Here is a 27,774-nt window from a genome sequence, read left to right as displayed (position 1 = left end):
CACCCAGCATGCATTTGGTCTCCCTGTTATTGAGGATACTGCACTGGGAGCAGCGAATGCAGTAGACCAAATTGAAGGAGGTAGAAGTGAAGCAGAGCTGAAAGGAGTGTTTGGGCCCTTTGATGGTGAGGAGGGAGGAAGAAAAGGGGCGTGTTTTGCACCTTCTGTGATTGCACGGGAAGGGGATGAGGTGTGGGGCTGCTGGAGGACTGGGCCAGGGTGTCCCGGAGGGAACGGTCCCTATGGAATGCTGACAGGGGGGCGGTGAGGGGAAGATGTGTTTGGTGGTAGCATCATGCTGGAGTTGGCAGAAGTAGCAGAGGATGATCCTTTGAATGTGGAAGCTGGTGAGGTGAAAAGTGAGGACAAGGGGGACCCTATCATGGTTCCGGGAGGGAGGGGAAGGTGTGGGGGTAGAGTCACGGGAGATGGGTTGGAGGACCCTGTGAACCACAGTGGTTGGGAAGGAACTGAGAGAATGGGATAAGAGTTCTTACAGGAAGCACAGTCTCTCTCTCTCTCCACAGATGCTGTCAGACCTGCTAACTTTACCAGCACTTTCCGTATTTATTTCAGATTTCAAGCATCCACAGTATCTTGGTTTTACAATACAGATAAAACACTCATAATGCAACTCTTTCAGTAAGAAACAATGCAAGGGACAAAATCTATTTTGGAGATTTTAATCAACCTTTAAAATGTAAAATGTTCAGAAGAATCCATTTCTCATGGTTCCTGTGCATAAACAGCATTTGATTTTTTAATCCATTTATTCCTCAGCCTTTTGCTATTTCACCAAGATACATTAAGTAACATTTTTGTTTAAATACATTTGGCACCTCAAACTAATAAAGCATTAGAGGTTAAGGAACAGCTGGATTTACTGATAAACTCTTGCTGTCACTATTTAGCTCTGCCAACAGTGGTTCTATTAACAAAAGTATGTCCACCTCTAACAACAGACATTCCAAGTCGTCTAGCAGCATTTCAGGAACCAACTAGGGTTCTACTGCCCATGGCATCCCATAACAAGCCTTCAGCCATCCACTTCCAAGTGATGGCAGGCCCTGCTTTCCCATACTGACCATTTGCTGTCAGGTCTCATTGCTTCACCTGCTGTTCCCGTCCTTTAGCATTGGCCTGATTTCTAGTCCTAGCTACAGTGCTGTAAAGATCTACAGTTTATTTCTTTTTATTCAAAGTTTATCTACTGAAATTGCCCATTAATTCAATTTTTGAGTAATAAAACATTTTACATGGAGAAAATTGTAAATTGAAAAATTTAGAAATTGGGTTTTTCTGCAAAGCGGATATCTTATTTGAGCCTTTCTATTTTTAAAAAATCCAGCTCACTCCTCAAACATCGTTTTTCTCTTTTTTATTACTACAAATAATGTTTATAATCCATAATTGATAGGAATTAAACTTCCCATTATTTTAATCACAACACTGGTTTCTTAAGCAATTGTGATCAATTATCTTTTAGTCTTCAGATTCTCCATCTATCTCTACTCTGAGAACATGTTTAAATACTAATTTATAAAGATACACTTTTGTATACCTATGTACATATGCATGTATCAATTTAAAGTAACCCACTTGAGTGCTCAAAATAATTAACATTCTAGGGATGTCTTTCAGACTTTAAAAAAAATGAAGACATTGTTCAAATTTAAAAAAAAATTCATTCTTGGGGTTATGGGCATTGCTAACAAGGACATTGAGAAGGTGATACTGATCCTTCTTCTGCAGCCCATGTGGTGAAGGCCCTCTCACTGTATGGTAGGAAACTCCAGGGGAAGAATTTTCCCGTCAGGGAGCGGAGGCGGGGCCCGCTTGCCGACACGTAAAATGATGCGTGGTGATGTCAGGCAGACATCCTGACGTCACTGCACATCATTTAGATTGTCAGTTCGGCTGGCGCACAGCCATCTTCAGCTGCACACCCGCCGAACTGTCAAAGGCCATTAAGAAAGTAATTAAAGCTGTGAAGACTGCTGAAAGAGCCCAGGCAGCCTTTGTATTTCTCATGAAACCTCATCCATGGGTGGGATGAGGTTTCATGAAGGGTTCATTAATTAAATAAAATTTTTTGAAAAAATTATTGGACATGACCCAGCTCATGTGACAGTTTCACATGAGGGGATATGTCCTTAAATTTTTTTTTCTTAACCTTTATTACATTTTACAAAACTTAAGCTAACCTCACGGCATTTCTGCGCTCTAGGGCCCGACTCAGGGAATTCCCCACGCACCCCCCCCACCCGGCACAGCTCTTCCGGGGGTGTTAATTGGCCCGCCCACGTAAAATGGCAGCGCGCACCTGATCGGGGTGCCGATCGGGTTCCCGCTCACTCCTGCCCACCCCGCACAACCCCTCTGATGGTGGGAAGATTCAGCCCCAGGATTTTGATGCACAAGAGTCAAGGTATTGTGGAACTTGGAGAGGAACCTGAAGGTGGTGTCTTCCAGTCCTTATTCATATAGGTAGAAGAGGTCACAGGTTTGGGAGATGGTATAAAGTTGTTATCCATATTAATAATGTTTATCCACATGCATACATTTGATTAGTTATATTACATAATGTTGTCACTAAAGCCAATTTAGAAATAAGCGGCCTGTTTCACACCCCATCCCAAAAATTTATATTTTGTGGCAATGCACAGGCTTGCTGAAGAAGCCAGAGTCTGAACCCAAGTCTTCATGCAACAATGAAACAGAGGAGTTTAAACAGTGGGAAAATTGGTGTTAGGTTTATAGAATGGAGTATGGAAAATAATTAAATAACCAGGTAGAGGAGGTACAGAGACAATACATAGAAAATAGGAGCAGTAGGTCATTCAGCCCTTCGAGCCTGCTCCACCATTTAATATGATCATGGCAGATCCTCCATCTAAATGCTGTACTCCCACACTCTCCCCATACCCCTCGTGAAGGCATGCAAAAAAAAATGTGAAAAAAAAAGTGTAAGGCAAAAAGCAGGAGACATAGAAACAAATGATCAAGTTCGGGAAAAAATATATATACAGAAATATTAACTAGTATGAGAATGGATGTTATTTTTAATAATGTGTTATTCTGAAAAAAAGGCTGGGTGTCTGGGGAGGGGTTTGGAAACATGAAACGGATAGAGGTGTTAAGTTTGAGGTACAAGTAAATAGGTCACATCTAACATTTGTGTTTTTAGATAAGTTGAGAGTTTATTTGAATATCAAAGGGGAGTCAGAGGTATCAAGGAAAATGTTTGCATAATGCAGGAGTTCCATAAGTAAACAGTAGTGGGAATATTATATTTTATTGACCCAAAAGCAAAGACAAGATGAAAACATGAAAGATCTTATATTTGGAAGGTTTCGAGTTCCAAAGAGGTATGAGAGTAATGGAATGGAGATGAAAGGGAAAAGGTATATTAGAGTTACTGTGGACAGCTGGATATAGCTGTTGAGCTAGAGATGGCTAGAGATAGCTGGAGCTGCTGAGATAGCTGAAGCTTTGGGGCTGAGAGAGGATGCAGTTTGAATCACCCATCTAGTCAAGCCAGAAAAGTCTTGGGCTGTAGCAAGCAGTTTTATTCTGAAATAGATTCTACTGCAGATTAGAAGAGGGTAAAGGTCATGTGGTACACCTTTATTGAAGCTGCAGCAGTTTGCCTTGTGTAATATTACTGGATAAGGAAATCTTGCCTGGAAGGTGTTTATTTGTGGATTTGATCAAGTAGAGTGTTTTTGGGGCAATGTTTTGTATGACTAAGCTTAATTGTATATATGTAACCTTGTGTGCTTAAGTTCTCTTTTATTTTGTGAATAAAGCTTAGGATTTTAAAAATTAAAAGTAAAAAAGCGTTACTGGACCTCTTACTGCTGAGACTGGTACATCATCATCTTCTCGGTTTCAGAATACAAAAAAAGGTTGTGGCCCATAGGCCATGTTTCCCTCTGAGATTTGGTTTGCGCAGCAATTAACATCGGCTGTGGTTGTAACACTAGACTGGACCAAATGCACACCATGTACCAATGGACAATTTCAAATGATTGTTAAATAAAACAAGAATCAGTACAATGTTAGATCAAAACCCAGAATATTTATAAATGCTGTGAAAATATCTTTTTGGTTAAGTGGCACAAAGGAATTGAAATATGGGGGGTGGGGGGGGGGGGTGGAGAAAAGAGAGAAATTCAGGAAACTCTTCTCTCTGTCCCCAAAACGTAAGTACATTTTACATTTCTGCGGTTCAATTTTGAAGCAGTTGTGGCAGTAAATGTAAGAGCAATTATACTGAACGTCCTGGTACAGATTATGCTGCATATTAATTTTAATATTTGATAAAGTGGGACTTTGCTCATGGACAAAAATCCTTAAGACACTTTTGTCTAAACTACTAGCAGGCCCAAGTCTTACTTTCACTGCACCAGTTGAACTAATGCTACTATCTGAAAATTATTACTTCAAGGAAAAAAAGTAGCAAACACTGAAAGAACTGCTAAGCAGAAAAAAGGTTGAACTAATGGCACGACTCAATCCACCATCACCATGGTACCACTTCTCAAAATTAACCAAGTACAGGGCAGAAGGTTACAAACAAGACCCTTTGTACAGAATTCACAGGGCAGAAACAGGACATTAAACTCAATCATTCTCTGCCTTTGTTTATGTTCCACATGAGTCTCCTCCCACCTTACTTCATCTAACCCTATTAACATATCCTTTTATTCCTTTACCCCTCATGTACTTATCTAGCTTCCCGATAAATGCATTTTGGCTATTCGCTTCAACTACTGCACATAATAGCAATATTCCCACTGGAGTAAACAAGTCTCTCTTGCATTCCTTATTGGATTTGTCAATGGGTATCTACTAGTGGTCCCTAGTTTTATACTTTTCACATTCTACTCTTCAATTAATAATTCTGGAGGGTTGATAAACTCAGGGCACCTATGGCAGAAAGAGGGGGAGGAGGGAGGATAATTTGAGAACAATAATGGGGGGGGGGGGGGGGGGGGGGGGGGGGGGGGGGGGGGGGGGGTGTGGAAAACACTGCAATAGTGAACTATTTGAAGAAAATACCCTAATTGGTGAATCTGTATGATAGGGGAAAAGAAACAAAATGTTACTGATTCTTCATTTTAAATCATGGAATTATTCAACAGCTGGGTGAGCTGTGCCAGCAATGGAAGCATTGATACATACTTATATTCCATAATTGTTGAAGCCTCTTCATCACGGGTGGATGAGATATTCTCGCCATCCTTTTTCCACACATGCCCCGCAATTGAAGACGGTGGATTTGTCAGGTTGCAGCGAAGTGTTGTTTCTGTTGAAATTTCCCCTGCCTCCAAGATGGAAGGATCCGTAACTATTATAGGGTCTGGTTGCAAAGATAGAACAAGCTTCAGGCTTGAATGAAAACTTTATGAATGCAGAGACTGGGTAACCACAAAAACATTAGAGTAATCAAGCTACCATACTTCACCCAATGTATGCTTCCACATTTAAACACTTCATAGTAAGAACGTATTTACACAAAGCACAGATAACAATAAAACTCAAAGTAATGTGAACTATGTTACAATTTAAAAACATGAACTATAAAGAAACAGTCTTCAACTCAGTACATGACTTAAAATTCAAAACAATAGTCAAGTGAAAGCTTGCTCTAATAACTAAATAGATAAGTGTTTTTTAGCATTACAAACATGATTGCTTTGTTGAGACATCTTTTGCACTAATCAGTTCAAGGGTGGAAAGTACACTACTAAAGCTCATCACAGCAGCAAAATGCAAACCTCTTCCTTCTACTACCTATTCAATGGATATCTAATTTCTCAGTTTTAGGAAACATTGTAGTCACTCCCAATCAACTTTGTTCATATAATGGCATATAATTATATTTTATCACTAACATGATTAGAAATAAGCATCTCTCTTTCTTCGAGATCTATCACGTTATCTTATATAATGATCAAAAGTTGTTTTTCCACTGACCACAAAGTATGAGATAGATCCAGAATGTTAACCAACTAATTTAATAATTCATACCATATATAAATAAATCTCATTAGGGTCTGGGCATTTTCACTTTATATTTAAAACCAATAGAAAATAATTGCAGCATCACAGCAATCAAACTATTGTAGCTATGTGCCAATGAAACTCGAGATAAAAAACCATTTTCCCCACTGCCATGAAGACCAGCCTGCACAAATTAAATAGGACATTTAGGTATCTGTTAAAGTAGTCTGGTTACACTTTATTCACTCTTTATGCAAAGTTTATTAAAAATGTACTTAAAAACTATTCTGTAAAACTTAGAAGTTATGTATCTTCAGCACTGTTTAAGCACCCTTGGTAATATGTCAACAATATCTCCATCTTAAGGAAAGTTTTGTTTGCTGCTCTTAAGTCTTAAAGAAAATGTTATAACCAAGATGTCCAATCACTGAGAAGTTGAGGGTCCTGTTTATTCTGTTTCCCCCCCCCACTAAAAAGGTTTGCACTATAATATTTTAGCCACTATAACATAATCAGCAAAATGCAAGGGCACTACAGCATTGGCCAAGACAAGGAGAGGATAAAGGAGTCTTTGAAGCTCACAAAGTGGGAGCATGGAGGATAGGGAGAACATAGCAGCCATTACACACATCAAAATGTCACAATCACAAAGCAGTGATTGAGAAAGTACATGGCTTTATAAGAACCACAGGTTATGTATGCAATGCCTTCCTAAAGTACCAGAAAGTTGTTCAGTTGCCAACTTCTGGTTGTAAAGGTAAAATGCAAGACCAGTAAGAGTGTGAGATTGCAACATTACAAAAAAGTTTTTTTTTTCCATGCTGAAAAGTAAGTGGTAAGCCAGACATTTAACATCTCTTATCACAGAATTTGGTCCAGGATTATTTGGAGAGGCCTGAACAAGTCTTTTAACACATGGGTAAAATAAAACAAATATAAAGCATGTAGTTATCCATCAGTTCTCCAAAATATTGTGCTTCATCAGTTTAATTAGACAGCTGGGCCACCGTCAATTCAGAGTTTTTGTAGTGGGAGTCATGATATGTTAATTGCAATTATTTTTGTTTTGACATCCAAAAGTTGGGAAAACAATCTCACAACCTTGCGCCAAGTCGCAGGATAAAAACAGGTAACTGCCAGGGTAGAAAAGGGTTGGATGTGGCTTTGATCACAGGGCAGCAATGCAGGTGCCAGGAGATTTTCTTGGAAGGATGATGAAAAGGGCACCAAATGCATACCAGGCACTTGGACTAAGCTACTGGTAAACATCTCTGCCTCAACTTGGCAACCACCACTCACGTTCAATGACTATTAATGTCGCCTGGGACCGTATCCACTTGATTTTTGGGCTCTTTTGTAAATCATTGCGGTAGGGATCATTACTGGCTCTGCATTCATAAGTGCCACTGTCCTCGATACTTAGATTCACGATCCTGATAGAACTCTTGGCATCAATGTTATAGCTGGAGTTGATTTTGACTCGCCGTTGTCGCGCACCATCATAGAGCTGCGACATGACCTCTGAATCGTTGTCTCCTACGCCCCACCACTGAATTTCAGGGGTGGGTTTTCCAATTACCTCACAGCTCAATTCTACATTGTCTTCCATTAGCTTCACTTCAGACAGCGGTGACTTTATAAAGCCAGCTGCAACAAAAAGATCATTTGCAATAGAACAGAAAATTGAATAAAAACTTAAGCCACAAGTTTCAGTGGATGAACATACAACATATAAAAAGGAATGCTACAAAATGAGGTACTCACATAAACCACACTCCACTCCCTCAAACACACAAGCATATAAGGAGTCTGGCCTTTAAATTTCCTAATAAAAAAGATGTCGTCAGCTTGTAATTTGTTTTCCTTCAGCAGCTCTCATATATTGAGTTCTGTTGATCGTCAGCACTTGCAGCACTCAAGTGTTCACTGTTGTCACTGGACTTATTTGCCATGTGTATCCATATTGTACATGATTTAAAAAAAACATTTTCAGCAAACACTTCTTGTGCAACACTCAACTAATCTAAACTAAGTTCGGAAGGATTTCAGTGCACAAATAATGAAAATTTCACAAAGACCATTACCACATGCTAAGACTGAAGTATAACTATTGAAGCAGTGAACAACCACCACAGTATTGTGCACAGGCTAAAAGATTTTACTGTATCAGAGAACTGGAGATAGAAATGTTGTTTTAGGTTTCATATAGTTTAACACCAAGGAGATTATTTTGTCCTTTCTCAAGTCCATAAAGCTAAAAAAAAGTGGCATGGGTGGGGTGGGGTGGGGGTGGTGGTGGTGGTGAAGCAAAAGACAGAGTAGAATTTTACACTCCCATTGGCAGCAGGCGTGTTTGGCACCATGAGCGGACAATATGGTGATAAGGCCAAGTATTGGTTTTACGCCATTGTGAAACCAGTTTGTGATCGTCCACTCTGCCTGTCAATGGTGGACTGCGTTTCCCACTGTCCAACATCAGGAACTTAATTTTAATACATTTGCATCTCATTATTGTGCCGGCATGCTAGAATCATCCCGCCACGTCAAACTTACCTCCCACATCGGCGTGATTTCAGAGTGGTGCGATTTAAGACTGCCTTTAAAAGGTGTGCACCTGGCGAGCTGAACTTTGAGCGGGACTCAGAGGCTCAGAGGTGAGTGTACACAACCTTTTGCCCATAGTACATCAGGGAAGAGGCATACGCGAAGGGGTCTTGAGATGCAGCCGGTACCTTAACCAAGAGAGGTCCTTAGGAGACATATGCTGACCCATGTGTCTCTCTCTTTGATCCTGTAGGAGGACGACATCAATATCATGGAGCCTGGTGATTTAGCCTCATTGCTAACAGGGAGCAGGGAAGAAGTGTGGCAGAGGCACCTGGCTCGCCAACGAAAGAGCACCACCCTCAAAATTAAGATGCGGCAGGGTATCCCGCGGATGAAGTTGAAGATCCACAGCGAACCATCACTCAGACGCCTCGCTAGACCCAGGGTCTATAGACGGTGTTCGTCATTCCTGTCGATGATCGAGAACCGGTGTCATCGAAGAATGAGCATGTCCAGGGAACTGGTCGGTCGCACATGCCACCTGCTGCAGGATTTAGCGCCACGGGGACATGGAGGCATCTGCTGCCAGGGGCCGTGAAAGTGACTGCAGCACTCAATTTTTACACCAGTGGTTCCTTCCAGGGGTACACAGGAGACCTCTGCAGGAGCTTGCACGCCTCCAACCACAGGTGCATCCATGAAGGCACAGAACTTTGTGCAATTCGACCACGATCAGGCAAGCCAGGAAGCAAAAGCACTGGGATTTGTGGTTTTCCACAGGTGCAGGGTGCCATCGACTGCACTCATGTGGCACTTAGATCTTCGTAACAACAAGCAGTATGTGAATCGCAAGGGCTTCCACTTGCTGAATGCTCACCTGGTTTGCAACCACCACAAATCCATCCTGCAGATATGTGCACGATTCCCAGGGAACATCCACGACTCCTATATCCTTAGCAGGTCTCAGATCCCTGACATCTTCCAGGGTCCAGAGAGGCTGCAGGGTTGGCTCCTCAGGCACAAGGGCTACCCGCAGAGGATGTGACTGATGACGCCTGTGCGGGGGCCTCCGACTGCAGCAGAGTGACGGTATAATGAGACTCATGCCACGATCCGGATTTTGATGGAAGCAAAAGGCACGCATATTGAAAATGAAGTTCCGGTGCCTCAACAGGTCTGGTGAAGCACTGCAATACTGTCCCCAGTGGGTGTCGCATATCACTGCATCATCTTACGCGCCACACAACCTGGTGCTGCGACATGGGGACGACCTAGCTGGGGAGATGGTATAGCTGCACATCTCCTCCAATGATGGAGAACGTTGAACGGTGATGAGGTCCTTGAAGGCGGGAATGCCGGCAATGAGGCCATCGCACTGGTCTGGTGAGCTGAGGCCCTAATGGCAGCAAGATTCGTGGAGGATGATGACAAGATGCAGCGAGGAAAGTTCTGACATCCTTACCTTGCATCTGTGAATGTTTGACTTCTGTGTGGCTGATGGCAGCGCACATACCCTCAGTGCTCAGGCTTATGTTATGGAGATGCAGCGGAAGCCCTGGTAGTCGCAAGGTTCCAGGAGGACGATGACAACATGCAGAGTGGACACTCCATAGATCTTCACATTATCTGTGGATGTCTGACTCCTGTCTGGCTGATGGCAGCTTGCTTGCACCCTGTAATCAGGGTCACATCATGGAGATGCAGCTGTGAAACTTAAGTAAACCTGAACCTTTGGCAGCCTTCATCACCTGTACCCTTCAGGGCCACACCGTCACCCGACACAGATGCTGAAGAGATGGGGGACCAGCCCCACCTCAAAAAGGTGCTGAGAGCACACAGAGAATGACTGAACTCTGTGACGCCTACCCACAACATTCTGGTAGCAATGACAAGCACCATCGAGGTGCAGGCATCACTGATGTGTCCAGCGGGCATGAAACCAGGCCATCACTTTGCTCTGCAGGTTACACACTGCACAGGTAATAGGCCTTGGACTGAGACACTTGCTTTTATCTAGTGTGGGGACCAAGGTTTCACACCTGAGCTACACAAACACTGCTCATCACAATAAGTGCAGACAGACGGAGACATTCTTGGGAGTTTATTTATAACAGTGAACATTGTGTACAAGTGATTAACACCTGTGCCACGCAGCACAACTACTACTTCTTAACCTTCCTAACCCTGCCGCTACATCTCAGTGTGCCCCCCCCCCCCTCCAACAAAACATCCAGTGGAGTGGAGACAGCCTGCTGACAACTTTAGCTGGCGTCCTCTGGAGGGCCCTGGCCCGCTTTGGGAATCCTGCTGTGGGCCAGATGCACCCTCCTCGGCCTGTGGAGCTGGAGATGCTGGAGTCACAGGAGGGGGAGGGATTTCAATCAGCCGGACCTTCCCGTAGTCACCTGTGTGGATGGCTCCAGGTGTCAAACTGCTGGTCCTCCTCCCTATTGGTGCCCAGCAGCCTCTGACTGACTTCTTGAGAAGGTGAAGCCGGAGCAAGGTCGAGCTTCCCCTCACTCCTCGTGCGTTGACCCTGTTGGAGGCCATATATGGCATCAGCGATGGAGTTCAGCCCATGGAGCTGTGCAGGACTGATGTCCTGGACCAAGATGTCCATGGCAGCTGCCAGCCTGTCAGTGTTGACCTCGGTGCATCGACATGACCTGAACACCCTGGACCCAAGACGGACAGACTTACCCCATCGTCCCGGGCAATCTGGGAAGTGCATCAGACATCCCTTTCTGATGTTCCCTTGATTGTCTTTGCAGCTCCAACAACTGATTGAAGAAAAAAAGCAGAAAATGTTAGAGAAATTCAGCAGGCCTAACAGCATCTGTGGAGAGAAAAAGAGTTAATGTTTCAAGACCGTATGACTTCTTCAGAGCCATACAGAATTGAAACGTTAACTCCGTTTCTCTCTCCACAGATGCTGTTAGATCTGCTGAGTTTTTCCAGCATTTTCTGTTTTTGTTTCAGATTTCCAGTATCCGCAACATTTTGCTTTTAACTGATTGAGAACAGTGTCCAGAGGCTCATTCATCTGACTCAGCAGTCCTCCGAGTGCCTCAGATGCCCCTGCCTCTGACTGCTGTGGAACAGACTGTGTGCTGTGTTCACCAGGCTGTGATCCCGAGACTGCTCTAGGGGCGCACCGAGGTGCGTGTTGCTGCATTGATAGAGGGTGTGGATGAGCGCCATGACGGGTCTTCAATGGTGCTGCCCTCAGGTTCCTCATCCGAGATGCTCTCAGCGCTGGAGCTGGGGTCAAGGTTGCCTGAGGGCGACATGTCAGATGTACCTAGGAGAGAAGTGGAAGTTATTAGTGCTTGGCAGCCATTTTACACAGAACAGTGGACTCAAGAGTAGCTTTGACAGAGGGATGATTTGGTGCAGGATCTTCTCGTAGATGCTTGCCGCTGATCTCACCATCGCCACAGGAATGGTCCACGTCCTCTCCAGCCAGTTCCAACATATGACTCGAACAGGGTGAGGACCTTGCTGATCGGCACTCCACCCGCTGGTCTGGGACCTCTCCTGTTGATTACGCAGGTCAAAATCTCGCACAAGACAGATGGAGAGGGTATGAGCAAGGTATATGCCAGGTCAAACGAGAAGGATGCCAGGCATGCGCATGTGCGGAGTGCACACCATGGACACAATGAGGTGGAGATCTCCAGATGGTGATGTGAGGGCATGTGTGTGAGAGAGTGGTGATCTCCCTTGAGCTGGCAGTGAGTGAGATGCCAGTGAATGTGTGATAGGTTTGTGAGTAAGTGAGTTGACTGACGAGATGGTTGACTTACCCTGGCAGCATGGATGATATCATTCATCCATTTTTTGCACTGGATGGCACTGACCACCGCCTCCCAAACCAGAGTGGTGAGACTGATGGGCCTCCTGTGACCAGAGCGGGGGTAGAGGACATTACAGCAGGCCTCCATGGCATCCAAAAGGCATTCCAGGGATGCGTCACTGTATTAGGGGGCTGCACTCTTCTTGGCTTTTGGGGCCACGTCTTCACTGGAGCAGCCCTGGGCTTCAAGCTTTGAGAACAGAGTGCCTGGCTGCAGTTTAAATACAGCGCCCAGAGTGAGGAAGCAGAGAGGTAATGGCGTGGCAGGCAAATTGGAGGCCACCCACCAGCAAGATGGCGTGTTTTCCTTGACTGCATATTTTATGAGGTGAGAATGGGACAATACGGCGCGAAAACCCGCTATTGTGGCCAGCAGGTAAAACATCATTTTTCATGCTCTTGGACTCAGTGTAATTCTGGGACAATTCCGCCCATAGTAAATTATAAAATGGATGTTAATACACAAATATTAAGAAGATAAAGAATAATTGCAGTGCAACGTATCTTGTATAACAATAATTTTAATGCTGCACAGAATAAATCTGATTTTTCATTCCATAAATTTCCTGAATGCTTTCTACCTATTTACAGCAGAAAAGAAGGAAATTGCATTCATATAGCACCTTTCATGTCCTTGGGACGTTCCAATGCACAATAAGACAGAGGCCCACTCATTTATTCAAAAATACCCCATAAATTAGAAAGCATATATGTGAAGTAGAAACAGATTTAAAAAGAAAATCATCTAAGTAATCATGTGGGAGAAAAATACAGAATATGCTATGAATTTTACCTACTTGTCTACAGGTCATTATTTTGCAAGATTGAAGTTTAAGCTTTATATTGCCCTTATTTTACAGTCACTGATAAAATTCTTGTTTGAATTAAAGGAATTTCTTGGAAAGAGATTTCTCTGATGGTCTTATCCTGTAATCTATAGTTTAAAAGTCAAATAATCTCTATTCTTGCACATGTACTAACCTAATCTGAACAGAATCTACAACACCTTAAAAAAACACCTGTAGATCTAGAAACTGTTCAGATAATGCAGGGAGTGCGGCAATGTTTAATCCTGATGTGGTAGGGTTGGATGAATGGGTGGTTATGATCTCAAAAGTGGGGGTGCTGTATGCTATGAACTGGTAAGCATGAACTGAGGAGATGGAATAAATTAGCTGAATTCTGTGCTGTCACCTGATATTTAGTTGTTGGAAAAAAGAATGTGTGTAGTAATATTGATCATTTACAAATTAAGGATGATTGGTTTATGAATAGAAAGAGAGTTGAAATTCATAAGATTATAAGAAATAGGAGGAGGTCATTCAGCCCCTCAAGCCTGCATGGTCATTCAATAAGATAAATTCAATTAATAACCATACAGACCGTGAAATATAAAATATATATATTAAAACATAACTGAGTATATAGATTTGGAAGGTGGCTCATTTTGATCAATAATTGTATGAGATTCAAGAACTTGGAGTTTGATTTTCTTTCCTTTTTTATTTGCATAGGGGTAAATGTGTTGGATGGTAATCTTTGAAAATTTCCCATGAACTTCAGTGTCATTAGGAAGTCAAAGGCTAAAGAGTTTATATCACAAGATTAAGAGTGCAGAGTTGAGATCAGATAACAAGTTGTGTTGAAAAAGCACACAAGCAAAAGTGGGCACTGGCAGGCTGCTGGTAGTGTGGGAAAGTAATTTAGTAAGAGAAAAAGTCCTAAGTGAAAACCTGGAAGCATTAGTGCACACCAGAGGAAAAAAAATGACAGGAATTAATAGATACCATTGGCTCCAGTAACTTGCCTCACATTGTGTCATTCAGAGGAAAATATTCTCATGGGAACCTTCAGGCTAAGCAACTTTCTGTACTATTGGAGGAAAAACAACCAAAGAGATCACAAAGAAAATTGATCCTTGTAAGGGTGAAGGCGTTTAGGAGTGAGCAACAAATGCTGGTCTTGTCTGTGGTGCCTATATCCTATGAACAAATACAAAGAAAGCCTGTGAGCAAGAAAAGCTTTTATAAAGCCAGTAACAAGGATGGTAAAACCAGTAGAACCAAGATCATTCATGTGGGGTTAGCCAACTCAAGCAAGGGAAAACTGGCTAAATATTTTGGCCTTAATGAGTGATTGAAAAGTGTCAAGTGTTCTACTTATATGAAAGCGCCAAAATTCTAACTATTTAATCCTCCAGCCAAAAAGTGCTGACTCAAAGCCCAAATTTGCTGTAATAAGTTTCAGTATTTTTTTCCAAATATTGACCAATGGCCTGTTCAAGAGAAGCCATCTAAAATATTAGAAATAAATACATGCTCTTTGCTCTTAGTCTAACCTCAACTCTCACTGTTCACAAATTAGAGCTGCTTGTTGGCCCACCAGCTTGTTCTGTTGCTGTGAAAGTCACCTTGTGCCCTTAACAAAACTCAAGGGTACCCAAGGAAACCAAGTCATAATAATCTTCCCATAACTTTGCTATTACCTCCACAGACTATAAAATTTATCATTTTTGGCAAAGCCAAATATTAAGCAACAATTTCCTCATAGGGACGTAGTTGAAGAATTCCAGCAATCCAGATATTGTTAATGATCCTAAAAAAAACTCCTACAATCTTTGAATCGCAACTTTAATAACTACAATACCCATAAAGATTGTATATTCCATTCCAATCTTTTCATACAGTCATGTGCAAAGACAATGAACACAGCAACGAGAAACACGGAATTCTTGTGATACTGACGTGGCAGGAGCAAGATCACAACAATTTATTAACCTCTATGAAATGCAGACCTTTAAATTTATTTTATGTAATTCAGAAACTATCCAGAATAAAGAGTTATTGGAATTTACTTCCAGTTTCAAGTCAGGCTTAGATGTACATAACAGTCTAAAAGTCACAATTCTTTGAGCATTGTTTGGTAAAGATGTTAGGGATATGGACCAATGACAGGCCAATGGAGCTGAAGTACAATCATTATTTAATTGAATCCAAAACAGCCTGATGGGGCTGAAAGGCCTATTCTTATGTTCCACTGGAGGTTTTAGTCCATCAAAAATACAGGATTTAAGTTACCAAGTGTAAAACACAAAAACAGGTTTCAATTTAATACTGAGTCTGACAGATATGATTAATGTGATAATTCACAGATTGCAAAGACATCTCATTCAACATTTTACATGTGTGTGCATATTTTATAGCCAGTTTGTATTAGCCTGGCACCATTAGGGTCTTAGCAAAAAGAGATATCAGGATTTGGCTTGTTTTACCAAGTTTATGGTTTTAAACATTTAACAAAAGACAAGGTATTATTAAAGCATATAATTCAGCTAAGCAGGAAGACATTTTAAAAATCCACTCTGTTGCACTGCAGACTCCATTGCTGACAAAAAAGCCATAAGCAAAGTTTTGTTTTGATTCTGGGCTATTGATCTATATAACGTAATACTCTATGCATCAAAAGTGTTACGATCCTAAGTGAAGCAAGAATAAAATCCAATTGAATTATTGTGATGCAAAAATGGATCTTAAAACTATTAGAAGTTGAGAAGTTTAAATGTGACTAAAAAGCACCAGTTAGATTAGGTTACTACTATACTAAAACAAATCCCAAAAGAAAGCTAACAAAATGATTGCCACCCAGAGAGAAATTAAAGAGACTTCTAAAAGGATGAGGAGGAAGCAGATTAAGTGAGTGATTAGCATATTTCGAAAACTGCAATATGCTGACTTCTCGCCACCAGGTGGTAGCAGCAGTCCTTTAGTCATTGGTGCCACTAATTTGTGGCCTTCCTCGTGGTCTCTGCCTTCTCAGTGTCTTTGTGTGGCAAATCCATTTTTGTCAATTTCCATTCTGCGTGTCTCCAAATAGTTATATTCCAGATCCTCTGATCATGATGACTGATTGGTAGTTCTTCTGATCTCTGAATTCACACTTCATTTCCACTGTGTCTCAGTGCTCCATTTTTCCCTATTCATAACATTTAGGGTCCAGGTGGATACTGTATTCCACAGATCAGGATTAGAGGAACACCTTTTTTGAGGGTTTTCATTTTTACTTTTAATAAGCATGAAACAGCACCAACATAAAAATATTACACAGCATGCATAAACTCTGTGGCATAATTTTCTCAACTACTTTCTCCATTATATTCTGATAAATGGCTATAATCAATGCTTAATAAAATCTCTGGGTGCTTTAATTTGCCTATTAGTTATATTTTGGTTAGTACCACCACATCCATCCACACTTATAGCAGTAGAACATTGAATTTCTACCACAAGATTTCTAAAATTTGGGACTTTTAAATGTCTGACTATTTCTCGCCATAGATTTCTTTAAACTGCAACTTAACATTAGCTCAAGTAGCGCTCCTCAGGAATCCACTCATACTGACACACAGTGAGCAGCCAGAGGCAGTGCATGGACAAAATATGCAAATAGCCGTACTGTATCACCAGACCAAGTCATCCAATGGGAAAAAGTAATTCAATTTGTTCAGTTATTTGAATTTGCATACACTAATCTTAATAGCACCACTGTACAGAAGCTAAGGCAGAGGATTTCACACCCCAAAGTTCAGAAATTCAGAAGCAATTCAGAGAAGATTCACTTGACTTATTTCTGGGATGAAGGGCTTCTCTTATGATGAAAGGTTGACCCATTGGAGTTTAGAAGAATGAGAGGTGATCTTATTGAAATATATAAGATCCTAAGAGGATTTGATAGCATAGGAGGGTGTTTCCAATTGTGTGGGAGACGAGAGCAAGGGGACACAGCTTAAGAATAAGAGGCCTCCCTTTTAAGATGGAGAAAAGGAGAACTTGTTTTCTCTCAGAACTGTTAGAATGTAGAATTCTCTTCCCCGGAAGAGCTGGATCATTGAATTTATTGGGCGTTTAATAACCAAGAGAGTCGGGGTTTATGGGGAGGCAGACAGGAAAATGGAGTTGAGACTACAACCAGATCAGCCATGATCTTATTGAATGGTGGAGCAGGTTCAAGGACCAAATGGCCAAATCCTGCAAATCTGTTGTTCCTATGCTGTGTGGAAGGCTTCTTGAAGCACCAGGTTTAATTATAGTTTAATTATACAGCATACCCTTCAGACCCTTTGTTTATTAATCTTTCAGTTTACTAACTTTATCAATCTTTCCTGATCTTGAGGGCTCTTGACAGAGTGGACATGGAGAGGATGTTTCCTCTTGTGGGAGAATCTAGAACTAGGGATCACTGTTTAAAAATAAGGGGTCGCTTATTTAAGACTGAGATGAGGAGAAATTTTCTCTCTCAGAGGGTAGAGTGTGTTCGGAACTCTTTTCCTCAAAAGGCGGTGGAAGCAGAGTCTTTGAATATTTTTAAGGCAAAGCCTGATAGATTATTGATTAACAAGAGGGTGAAAAGTTATTGGGGGTAGGCAAGAACATGGGGTTGAGGTTACAATCAGATCAGCCATGATCTTATTGAATGGCGGAGCAGGCTTGATGGGCCAAGTGGCCTACTCCTGCTCCTAATTCACTTGTTTGTATGTGTTTCACTCCTAAGAACATTGGTTGTTACAATCTGATACAGCCATGGAAAAGAAATCAGGGCGAGAATTCAGAAGTTCCAAATTGGATACATCATGCGGAACCTGTAGTGAACCATTTATGTTGCCAAGAACATGGACATCAATAAGCTTGGTTACGATAGGTCCACAGCTGAAGACACCATCAGCCAATGTTTGCTGTTGAGGCTCACACAAAGGAATGGTCACTTAAGTGCAGTTCCTGGCAGAAAGCTGCCAGCACATATGGGGCATGAGCCCATCGTTTGAAAGAATTTTGACTGAAAATATGTACAAAGAACTAAAGGTAAAAATATGAATGACAGGATAGAATTTGATACAAATGAAGTTTATTATAAATATAGTTTCAAATATACCAAATCACAAAGCAAAAATCTGTTGGACAGATATGGCTTGGAATTCACCAAGACACCGATGGCAGATACTTAAAACACGTGACATAAATTACACAATACAATTATTTTGCAACATTTTATCTAGTGTAGCTTGACACATTAAGATGGGTTATCTTACTTTCCACCAACTGTTGCTTCATGACGTCAAAGGAACTTCTGACTAATGACAATCAAGATTTACGCTATAGAATCGTACAGCACAGAAGGAGACTAGTGGACCCAGGCCAGCTCTTTAAGAGAACTAGTCAGTTAGTCCCATTTCCCTCATCTGTCCCCATATCCCTGCAATTTTCTCCACTTCAAATTTATATCCAACTGCCTTTTGTAGGTTACTCTGAATCTGTTTCTACTATGCTTTCAGACAGTGCATTATCAAATATAACACTGCCTAAGTTCTTGCATAGAGTATTAGCTTAAATGCAATTTCAGACTGGGTGATGTAGGAATAAGATACAGAAAACCATATTTTAAAATAAAACCTTTCTATACCTTCACATTTACACAATTCAATGGCTCAAGATCTGCACTGTGGCTTTAACCTATGATTATCTGACGCAGATACAACAGCATTACAACTGGCAACACAACTTAAATGGCAAAAATTATATTTCAAAATAGATACAATTTCGAGGTTATTAACTCTAAACTGTAAGAATCATAATGTAAAGAATATCATATTTTTCAATCTCTTCACAACAGCCTTGACTCAAACATGGAGGAAAGCGCTGAATTATAGGGACGAGGTGAAAGTAACTGTCCTCGACATCAAGGCAGCATTTAAATGAGTGGGGCGTCAAGGAGTCCTAACAAAATTGAAGCCAATGGGAATCAGGGGAAAATTCTTCATTGGTTGGACACAAAGGAAGCTTGTTGCAGCTGTTACAGGCCAATCATCTCACCCCCAGGGTGCAGTGTTGGAGTTCCTCAGAGTACTGTCCTTGGCCCAACCATCTTTCGCTGCTGCATTAACGGCCTTCCCTCTAAAATAAGGCCAGAGGTGGATCTTTGCTGATGATTGCAGTGTTTAATGCCATTTGTAAATGCTTAGATGCTGAAACAGTGTGTTCCCATGCAAGACCTGGACAATGTTTAGGCTTGAGCTGACAGGTGGCAAGTAACGTTCACATCAAGTAAATGCCTAGCAATGATAATCTCCAACAAGGGAGAATCTAACCATCTCCCTTGTCATTCAATGGCATTACTTTCACTGAATGGCCACAACTATCAACATCCTGGGGGGATATCACTGGCCAACCATACAAATATTGTGGTTCCAAGAGCAGGTCAGAGGCTGAGGATTTTTCAGTGAGTAACTCATCTCCTGCCTCCCCAAAGCCCATCCACCATCTACAAGGCACAAGTAAGGAGCGTGATGGAATACCGGATGCCTTGGTGGATACAACTTCAAAAATTCTCTAAGCTTAACAGCATCCAAGACAACACGGCTGCTTGATCAGCACCCCACCATCACCTTCAATATCCACTCCTTCCAGTGACAGCAGCATGTACCATCTACAAGATGCAGAGCAGAAACTCGCCAAGGCTCCTCCGACAGCACCATCCAAACTCACGACCTTTAATACCAAGAAGGACAAGGGCAGGAGCTGCACGGGAACACCACCACCTGCAAGTTTCCCTCCAAGCCACACACATGCTGGCTTGGAACAATATAGTCATTCCTTCACTGCTGCTGCATCAAAATCCTGGAATCCTTCCCTAACATTATGGATGTACCAACACTGCATATACTGCAGCAGTTCAAAAAGGCAGCTCACCACCACCTTCTCTTGGGCAATTCGGGATGAGCAATAACCATAAAACAATAAAAAAGAAAAATAATCCAGTTAACTTCTGGAACTTGGTCCTGGGTTTACAAATATGTAAACCATTGAGTAGGCCACATATGATTATATAGAAATAAAAGCCCCAATAAATAAAATTAAATAACAGCATACACAAAAATTACAAATTCCAACCTTCCTACCCCCCAACTTCAAGACTTCGAAGCTTCTGATCTTTGAAGCTGCTGGACTGGTAAAGACCGACGCCTAACAATGAGAAAGAATGTTCCTGATTGCTAAAAGTCTACCGTTTAGGAACAATTCTGACTTAGATTCATACCCTAGATCAAAGGAGACTTTGATCCGTATGTTGAATCTTGAACACCTAACAGCACTCAACAGTCAAACATACGGCAGTTAATATTCTCACAGGCAATTACAGTGTACATGAATCATCCAGTGGGAGTAGAGGAAGTCACAGAAAGGAATGTTGCATCACTTCATGATACAACACATTGCACTGCAGTTGTAACAGAGCTTGGAATAATTTTCACTATGCTGCAACTTCAATGACTAAGCTGCCAGTGTACAAATCTATTTAGTTATTTGAGAAATAAACGTGTTTCGGTGAAGTGCCAACAGAGTCGTATTTGCTCTGAGCCGAGAATGAAGGCTCAGTGCTCTTGACAAGCCTTTCTTCCTCCCTAGTGCACAACTAAATGTACTATTGACAATGGTACAGCTTCATATGTGGGCAACTCTCCTGATCTTGATGGTGGGACATTGGAGATGCACCAAAAGGCAAGTTTCCTGGGATATTTTGCAAGCCTGAGGTGGCACAAAACCCTAATTGTTGAAACTCTCCTATTGGATGAATGTCTTTATGTGTTCATCTGAAGCCTACCCTGCAGCAGTTAGAACCAGTGGCAGTTGTTACTGTGACATATCCAGTTAGACATGTATACAAACAACGAGCAGGAGTAGGCCATTCAACCCCTCGAGCCTGCTCTGCCATTTAATAAGATCATGGCTCATCTGATAGTAACCTGAAACCTCCCACTACCCCTGATAACCTATTACCCACTTGCTTACCAGGAATCTATCCACTTCTGCCTTAAAAAATATTCAAAGGCTCTACTTCCACCACCTTTTCAGGAAGAGAGTCCCAAAGGCTCATGACACCAAGCGAAAACATTTTGCCTCTTTTTTGTTTTAAATAGGCAACTCCTTATTTTTAAAGCGACCCCTAGTTCTAGATTCTTCCACAAGAGGGAACCATCCTCTCCACATCCACCCTGTCAACACCCCTCAGGATCTTATATATTTCAATCAAGTCACCTCTTACTCTTCTAAACTCCAGTATCTCAGATGTCATTACACTATTAAGCTTGCCACGGTCCTAAAAATCCATGCATCCAGTTCATATATGGATACTGCGCACACTATAGGTGAGGCAACATGCAGTCAGAAAATTGAACATCAGATGTGTTTTAAATCATTAAAATGAGGCCCATAAACCCTAGCAACATGTCCTCATTTCCAACCTAAAATTGCACACCAGAAAATTGGGCACAAACTTTCTGACCCAAACGCTCTGCTAACGAGGGTCAAAGCCTCAAATAATTGGAGCCTAATGCAAAAATATCCCGATGTGATTTGTTCTTGGGCTACTAATTAAAGCATTCCCTCAGCTGACAAGTTCAACAAGCAGAGCTAAGCACCATTACAGTTTCCAACACTGTTCCATTGTTCAATATGTTTTTATAGATATTATCAGCTTTATTTCTCAAACACGTCAGCTGGCAAAAAGATAAAACACTCCACAAATACTAGCTAACTCATGTAATGTGCGAAGTCAGCAGGATACATCCACAGAAAGATAAATTATAGAATTTTTCATGGTTATTCACAAAATTTTCATGTCTGTACAGTTAATTCAAGCAAATGTTTTTCACAACAGGATCAGTACAGCTCATCCAGTAAGTTTTATATGGACTGACCTTATCCAGTACAACACAACACAAAAATAGAACACTTCTTTCTCTGAGGTCCATTAGATTGTGAGTGTACATTTGTTTCCAATGCCCCTTTCACTACTAATAAAGCATTTTACCAACCAAATTATTATTTACCAGTTCTTGGAGCATTCTAAATTAATTGCTAATTAGAAAAACCAGGGTAAGTAGTTGCTTGTATAGACTGTACTGTACTAAAACCTTTGCTACTTTTACTGTAGATACTCTAGGGACAGAGATTCAAATACTAGTTTGTCATCTGTGGACCTTCGCACTAAAGGATTACTAAATAAAGCTGCGTTGAAGCTATTATTGACCTAGTTTCGATTTATAACTCAGAACAGTCGAAGCTAAACTTTCCCTACACAGTACAGTAATTATGCTGAATTAAAAGAAAATCATCACCATGGAAAATCAAATTGCATCAGCCCACTGAAACGTCGGCTGAACATCCCTGAAGCAAGCAAACTAGAACAATTTCCTGTGTGTTCACATGCAAAGTCTCAAGTCATGGAATCACCCAATTCCTGTTTGAGATCATTTTAAGACAAGTTTTCCAGCCAAGTGATCACACACACATTGATTCAACGACGATTGAGGAAGAAACTGCTGAACTCTGTAGTGATGATTACATTATTAAAATATATCAATATATCTGAAATTAGCTATTACACTTGTTTCAGACCGTCACAATTTAGCAAGAAAACATCTGATTCTGATTGATATTAAATACTTAACTTTATACAGAAACCTTTAAATCTACCATTAAATAATAGTCCACAGAAATAGCACGTTGGCTTTGCTATAAGCACAAAATAGGAACCTACAAAATGAAAATCTAAAACGAAGGTGTCGAAGCTTGCTCGGAAGAAGGAAACTGAGTGCGAATGTGAGTGAACAAGGGAGTCAAAGGGTTGTGGTTGTGGCGGTGGCCGGGTGGTGGGGGAGAGGAGGGGAGGGGAGGGGAGGGGGTGGGGGGTGGTTAGGCAGGAAAAAGTCGAGTTGAGGCCACGATCTCATCAAACGGCGGAGCAGGCTCTCGAGGGGCCGAATGGCCTACTCGCGCTCCAAATTTCGGTCGGTACGGCTGGTCCCTTCGAACCCGGCCAGGAAACGATCAGCAGGTGGTGCTGCTGCCCCCACCCCCCCCCCGGGTCCACGTGTCGATGCCCCGCCGGGTAATTCGCGCCCTGTGATGGGGGGGTGGGGGATGTGGGGGGGGCGGTGAGGGGGATGTGGGGTTGGGGTGTGAGTGAGGGGGGGGAGGGGGTGTGAGTGAGGGGGGGGGAGGGGGTGTGAGTGAGGGGGGGGGAGGGGGTGTGAGTGAGGGGGGGGGGAGGGGGTGTGAGTGAGGGGGGGGGAGGGGGTGTGAGTGAGGGGGGGGGAGGGGGTGTGAGTGAGGGGGGGGAAGGGGGTGTGAGTGAGGGGGGGGAAGGGGGTGTGAGTGAGGGGGGGGAAGGGGGTGTGAGTGAGGGGGGGAAGGGGGTGTGAGTGAGGGGGGGAGGGGGTGTGAGTGAGGGGGGGAGGGGGTGTGAGTGGGGGGGGGAGGGGGTGTGAGTGGGGGGGGGAGGGGGTGTGAGTGGGGGGGGAGGGGGTGTGAGTGAGGGGGGGGAGGGGGTGTGAGTGAGGGGGGGGGAGGGGGTGTGAGTGAGGGGGGGAGGGGGTGTGAGTGAGGGGGGGAGGGGGTGTGAGTGAGGGGGGGAGGGGGTGTGAGTGAGGGGGGGAGGGGGTGTGAGTGAGGGGGGGAGGGGGTGTGAGTGAGGGGGGGAGGGGGTGTGAGTGAGGGGGGGAGGGGGTGTGAGTGAGGGGGGGAGGGGGTGTGAGTGAGGGGGGGAGGGGGTGTGAGTGAGGGGGGGAGGGGGTGTGAGTGAGGGGGGGAGGGGGTGTGAGTGAGGGGGGGGAGGGGGTGTGAGTGAGGGGGGGAGGGGGTGTGAGTGAGGGGGGGGAGGGGGTGTGAGTGAGGGGGGGAGGGGGTGTGAGTGAAGGGGGGGAGGGGGATGAGTGAAGGGGGGGAGGGGGATGAGTGAAGGGGGGAGGGGGATGAGTGAAGGGGGGAGGGGGATGAGTGAAGGGGGGGAGGGGGATGAGTGAAGGGGGGGGAGGGGGATGAGTGAAGGGGGGGAGGGGGATGAGTGAAGGGGGGGAGGGGGATGAGTGAAGGGGGGGAGGGGATGAGTGAAGGGGGGGGAGGGGGATGAGTGAAGGGGGGAAGGGGGATGAGTGAAGGGGGGGTGGAGGGGGATGAGTGAAGGGGGGGGGTGGAGGGGGATGAGTGAAGGGGTGGGGGGGGAGGGGGTGATGGGGGCCCAACCATTTCGAAAGGCGGCCGGGAATGGAGAGGGCGGGTTTGGCGGCGCCCGGTTTCCGTCCGTCCGTCCGTCCCCCCCCCACAGAAACCGGTTCAGACCAGTTAGACCAACGGCGGCGGCGGCGGCGGCCGCTCGGTGAAATACTCCGTCCGTCCGGTACAAAGCGACCCAAACGGCGACGGCACCGCGGCCACCAAAAAGCGGCGTGTGAATATGAGAAATGGGTTAAAATCCCTTTCGTGACTGAAAAGGAGAGAGAGAGAGAGAGAGACTGGAGACTGGAGACTGGCGCCCCCTCCCCCCCCCCAATTTGACGATGGCGGTCCGGCCAACGGCTGAAGAGAAGGTCGGAGGAAAATCGCAGTTTCTTTTTGTCAATTTATTTTAACTAAATTTGAATTATATTTGGAGGGGGGAGGGGGGAGGGGGGAGTATAACTCTCGGCGGGGAATTCGGAGCCTTTTACCTGTGTAGGCGCCCGCGCTGTAAACCAGCAGCATCAGGATGCCCAGGCTGGTCGTCGTCGTCGTCGTCGTCGTCCTGGTTCCCATTCTTCCTGTCCGCGCCTTCCCGCTGCTTCTCTCCGTGCGTCTTTTTCTCTCTCACTCCGAGCCGGCGGCTCCCCTCACTCTGCTCCTTCCTTTCCCCGCTGTGTCCTCTGGCCGCTCCAGGAGCTGAGCCCGCACGTCACCAGCAAGCAGGACGTGAGAGACGTGAGGGAGGCGGGGGGGGGGGAGGAGAGATAGACAGGAGGTGGGGGGGGGGGGGGGGGGGGCGGGGGAGGAGAGGAGAGATAGGAGGAGATATAGACAGGAGGGGGGAGGAGAGATAGGCAGGAGGAGATATAGACAGGAGGGGGGAGGAGAGATAGGCAGGAGGAGAGATAGACTGGAGGGGGGAGGAGAGATAGACAGGAGGGGGGAGGAGAGATAGACAGGAGGGGGGAGGAGAGATAGACAGGAGGGGATATAGACAGGAGGGGGGAGGAGAGATAGACAGGAGGAGGGGTTGACAGGAGGGGGGAGGAGATATAGACAGGAGGGGGGAGGAGAGATAGACAGGAGGAGGGGTTGACAGGATGGGGGAGGAGAGATAGACAGGAGGAGATATAGACAGGAGGGGGGAGGAGAGATAGACAGGAGGAGGGGTTGACAGGAGGCGGGGAGGAGAGATAGACAGGAGGAGATATAGACAGGAGGGGGGAGGAGAGATAGACAGGAGGAGGGGTTGACAGGAGGGGGGGAGGAGAGATAGACAGGAGGAAGGGTTGACAGGAGGGGGGGAGGAGAGATAGACAGGAGGAGGGGTTGACAGGATGGGGGAGGAGAGATAGACAGGAGGAGATATAGACAGGAGGGGGGAGGAGAGATAGACAGGAGGAGGGGTTGACAGGAGGGGGGGAGGAGAGATAGACAGGAGGAAGGGTTGACAGGAGGGGGGGAGGAGAGATAGACAGGAGGAAGGGTTGACAGGAGGGGGGGAGGAGAGATAGACAGGAGGAAGGGTTGACAGGAGGGGGGGAGGAGAGATAGACAGGAGGAAGGGTTGACAGGAGGGGGGAGGAGATATAGACTGGAGGGGGGAGGAGAGATAGACTGGAGGGGGGAAGGAGAGATAGACAGGAGGAGGGGTTGACAGGAGGGGGGAGGAGATATAGACAGGAGGGGGGAGGAGAGATAGACAGGAGGAGGGGTTGACAGGATGGGGGAGGAGAGATAGACAGGAGGAGATATAGACAGGAGGGGGGAGGAGAGATAGACAGGAGGAGGGGTTGACAGGATGGGGGAGGAGAGATAGACAGGAGGAGATATAGACAGGAGGGGGGAGGAGAGATAGACAGGAGGAAGGGTTGACAGGAGGGGGGGAGGAGAGATAGACAGGAGGAAGGGTTGACAGGAGGGGGGAGGAGAGATAGACAGGAGGGGGGGGATAGACAGTGGGGGGGAGGAGAGATAGACAGGAGGAGGAGGAGAAATAGACAGGGGAGGACAGATAGAGGAGAGAGGTGGAGAGATTGACAGGAGGGGGAGGAGAGAGAGAGACAGGAGGGGGGGACTGACTGCAGGTGGAGGAGAGACAGACAGGAGAGGGAGATTGACAGGAGGGGGAGGAGAGATAGACAGGGGAGGACAGATAGAGGAGAGAGGTGGAGAGATTGACAGGAGGGGGAGGAGAGAGAGAGACAGGAAGGGGGGACTGACTGCAGGTGGAGGAGAGACAGACAGGAGAGGGAGATTGACAGGAGGGGGAGGAGAGATGGGACAGGGGGATTGACAGGAGGGGGAGGAGAGATAGACGGGAGAGTGGGATTAATAGGAGGTGGAGGAGAGATGGAAGGGAGGGGTGTATTGACAGGAGGGGGAGGAGAGATAGATGGAAGGGGGGATGATTGACGGGTGGGGAGGGGTGGGGTTTTTCAGGCGGGAGGGTGGAGGACTGACAGGAGGGCAAGGGGTGGGGATTTGAATGGAAAGGGATGTGTGTGATTGCCATATGCGGGAGGGATGTGGGATTGACAGGTAGGGGAGGGTTGACAGGGAGGGGGAGGGGTGGGGGATTGGCAGGAGGGGGTGGGGTGGGAGCATGCCTGGAGGATGACAGGAGGGAGAGGGACGGGGGAATGACAGGACGTGGAGGGGTAGGGGGTGACAGGAGAGGGAGGACGGGTTTAACCGGATAGAGTGGGGAGGGGATATTGACAGGAGGGAGCTTGACAGGATAGGGAGGCGTGGAAGGGGGATTGACAGAACAGGGAGGAAAGGAGATTGACAGGACAGGGAGGAGGGGGTTTGTCAGGAGGCAGAGGAGGGGAATTCACAGAAGGTGGGAAGGAGCAGGGATTGAGAGGAAGGGGAGTTGAGGAACAGGGATTGACTTGAAGGGGGAGGAACGGGGATTGATAGGTGGGGGAGGGGAGGAGGGATCGATAGGGGGCAGGGAGGAGGAGTGATTGCCAAGAGAGGGAGGGATTGGGGGGAGGGGAGGGAGGTGGTGTGATTAACAGAAGAGGGAGGGGCCTGAGTGATTGACAGGGATCGAGATAGTCACTGATGCAATATAGGAAACATAGAACAGTGATAGTGCAGAAGGAGGCCATTCAGCATGTATTGTCTATGTCCGTTCTCTGCGAAAGTGACTCAGCTTGTCCCACTGCCCTGTCCTATCCCTGCCGCAATGCAATTTCTTTTTTTCTTCAGATGTTTTTCCAGTTCCCTGTTCAAAGCTAGATACCTGGGCAGCAATACTGGGACCCATTGAAGGAATCTTCCAAACCTGTGAGCTCTACCGCTTAG

The 27,774-nt window shown here is 44.9% G+C and overlaps 1 protein-coding gene across 1 annotated transcript in view; it reads right to left on the bottom strand.

The window, feature by feature from the left end:
* bsg (basigin) overlaps positions 1–25,180 on the bottom strand; it is a 42,331-nt gene extending 17,151 nt beyond the window's left edge. Inside the window, exons 1-2 of the mRNA XM_041204002.1 lie at positions 24,948–25,180; positions 5,188–5,365 (exon numbers count right to left, since the gene is read on the bottom strand). Coding sequence (XP_041059936.1) covers positions 5,188–5,365; positions 24,948–25,032 — 263 coding nt within the window. The 5' untranslated portion in view covers positions 25,033–25,180. The remainder of the gene's footprint in view (positions 1–5,187; positions 5,366–24,947) is intronic.
* Between the last annotated feature and the right edge of the window lie 2,594 nt (positions 25,181–27,774).

Source organism: Carcharodon carcharias, chromosome 14 (assembly GCF_017639515.1).
Source record: "Carcharodon carcharias isolate sCarCar2 chromosome 14, sCarCar2.pri, whole genome shotgun sequence".
NCBI classification, from domain to species: Eukaryota; Metazoa; Chordata; class Chondrichthyes; order Lamniformes; family Lamnidae; genus Carcharodon; species Carcharodon carcharias.
Note: the sequence above shows the minus strand (reverse complement) of the source record. Positions and strands in the feature narration are given on the sequence as shown.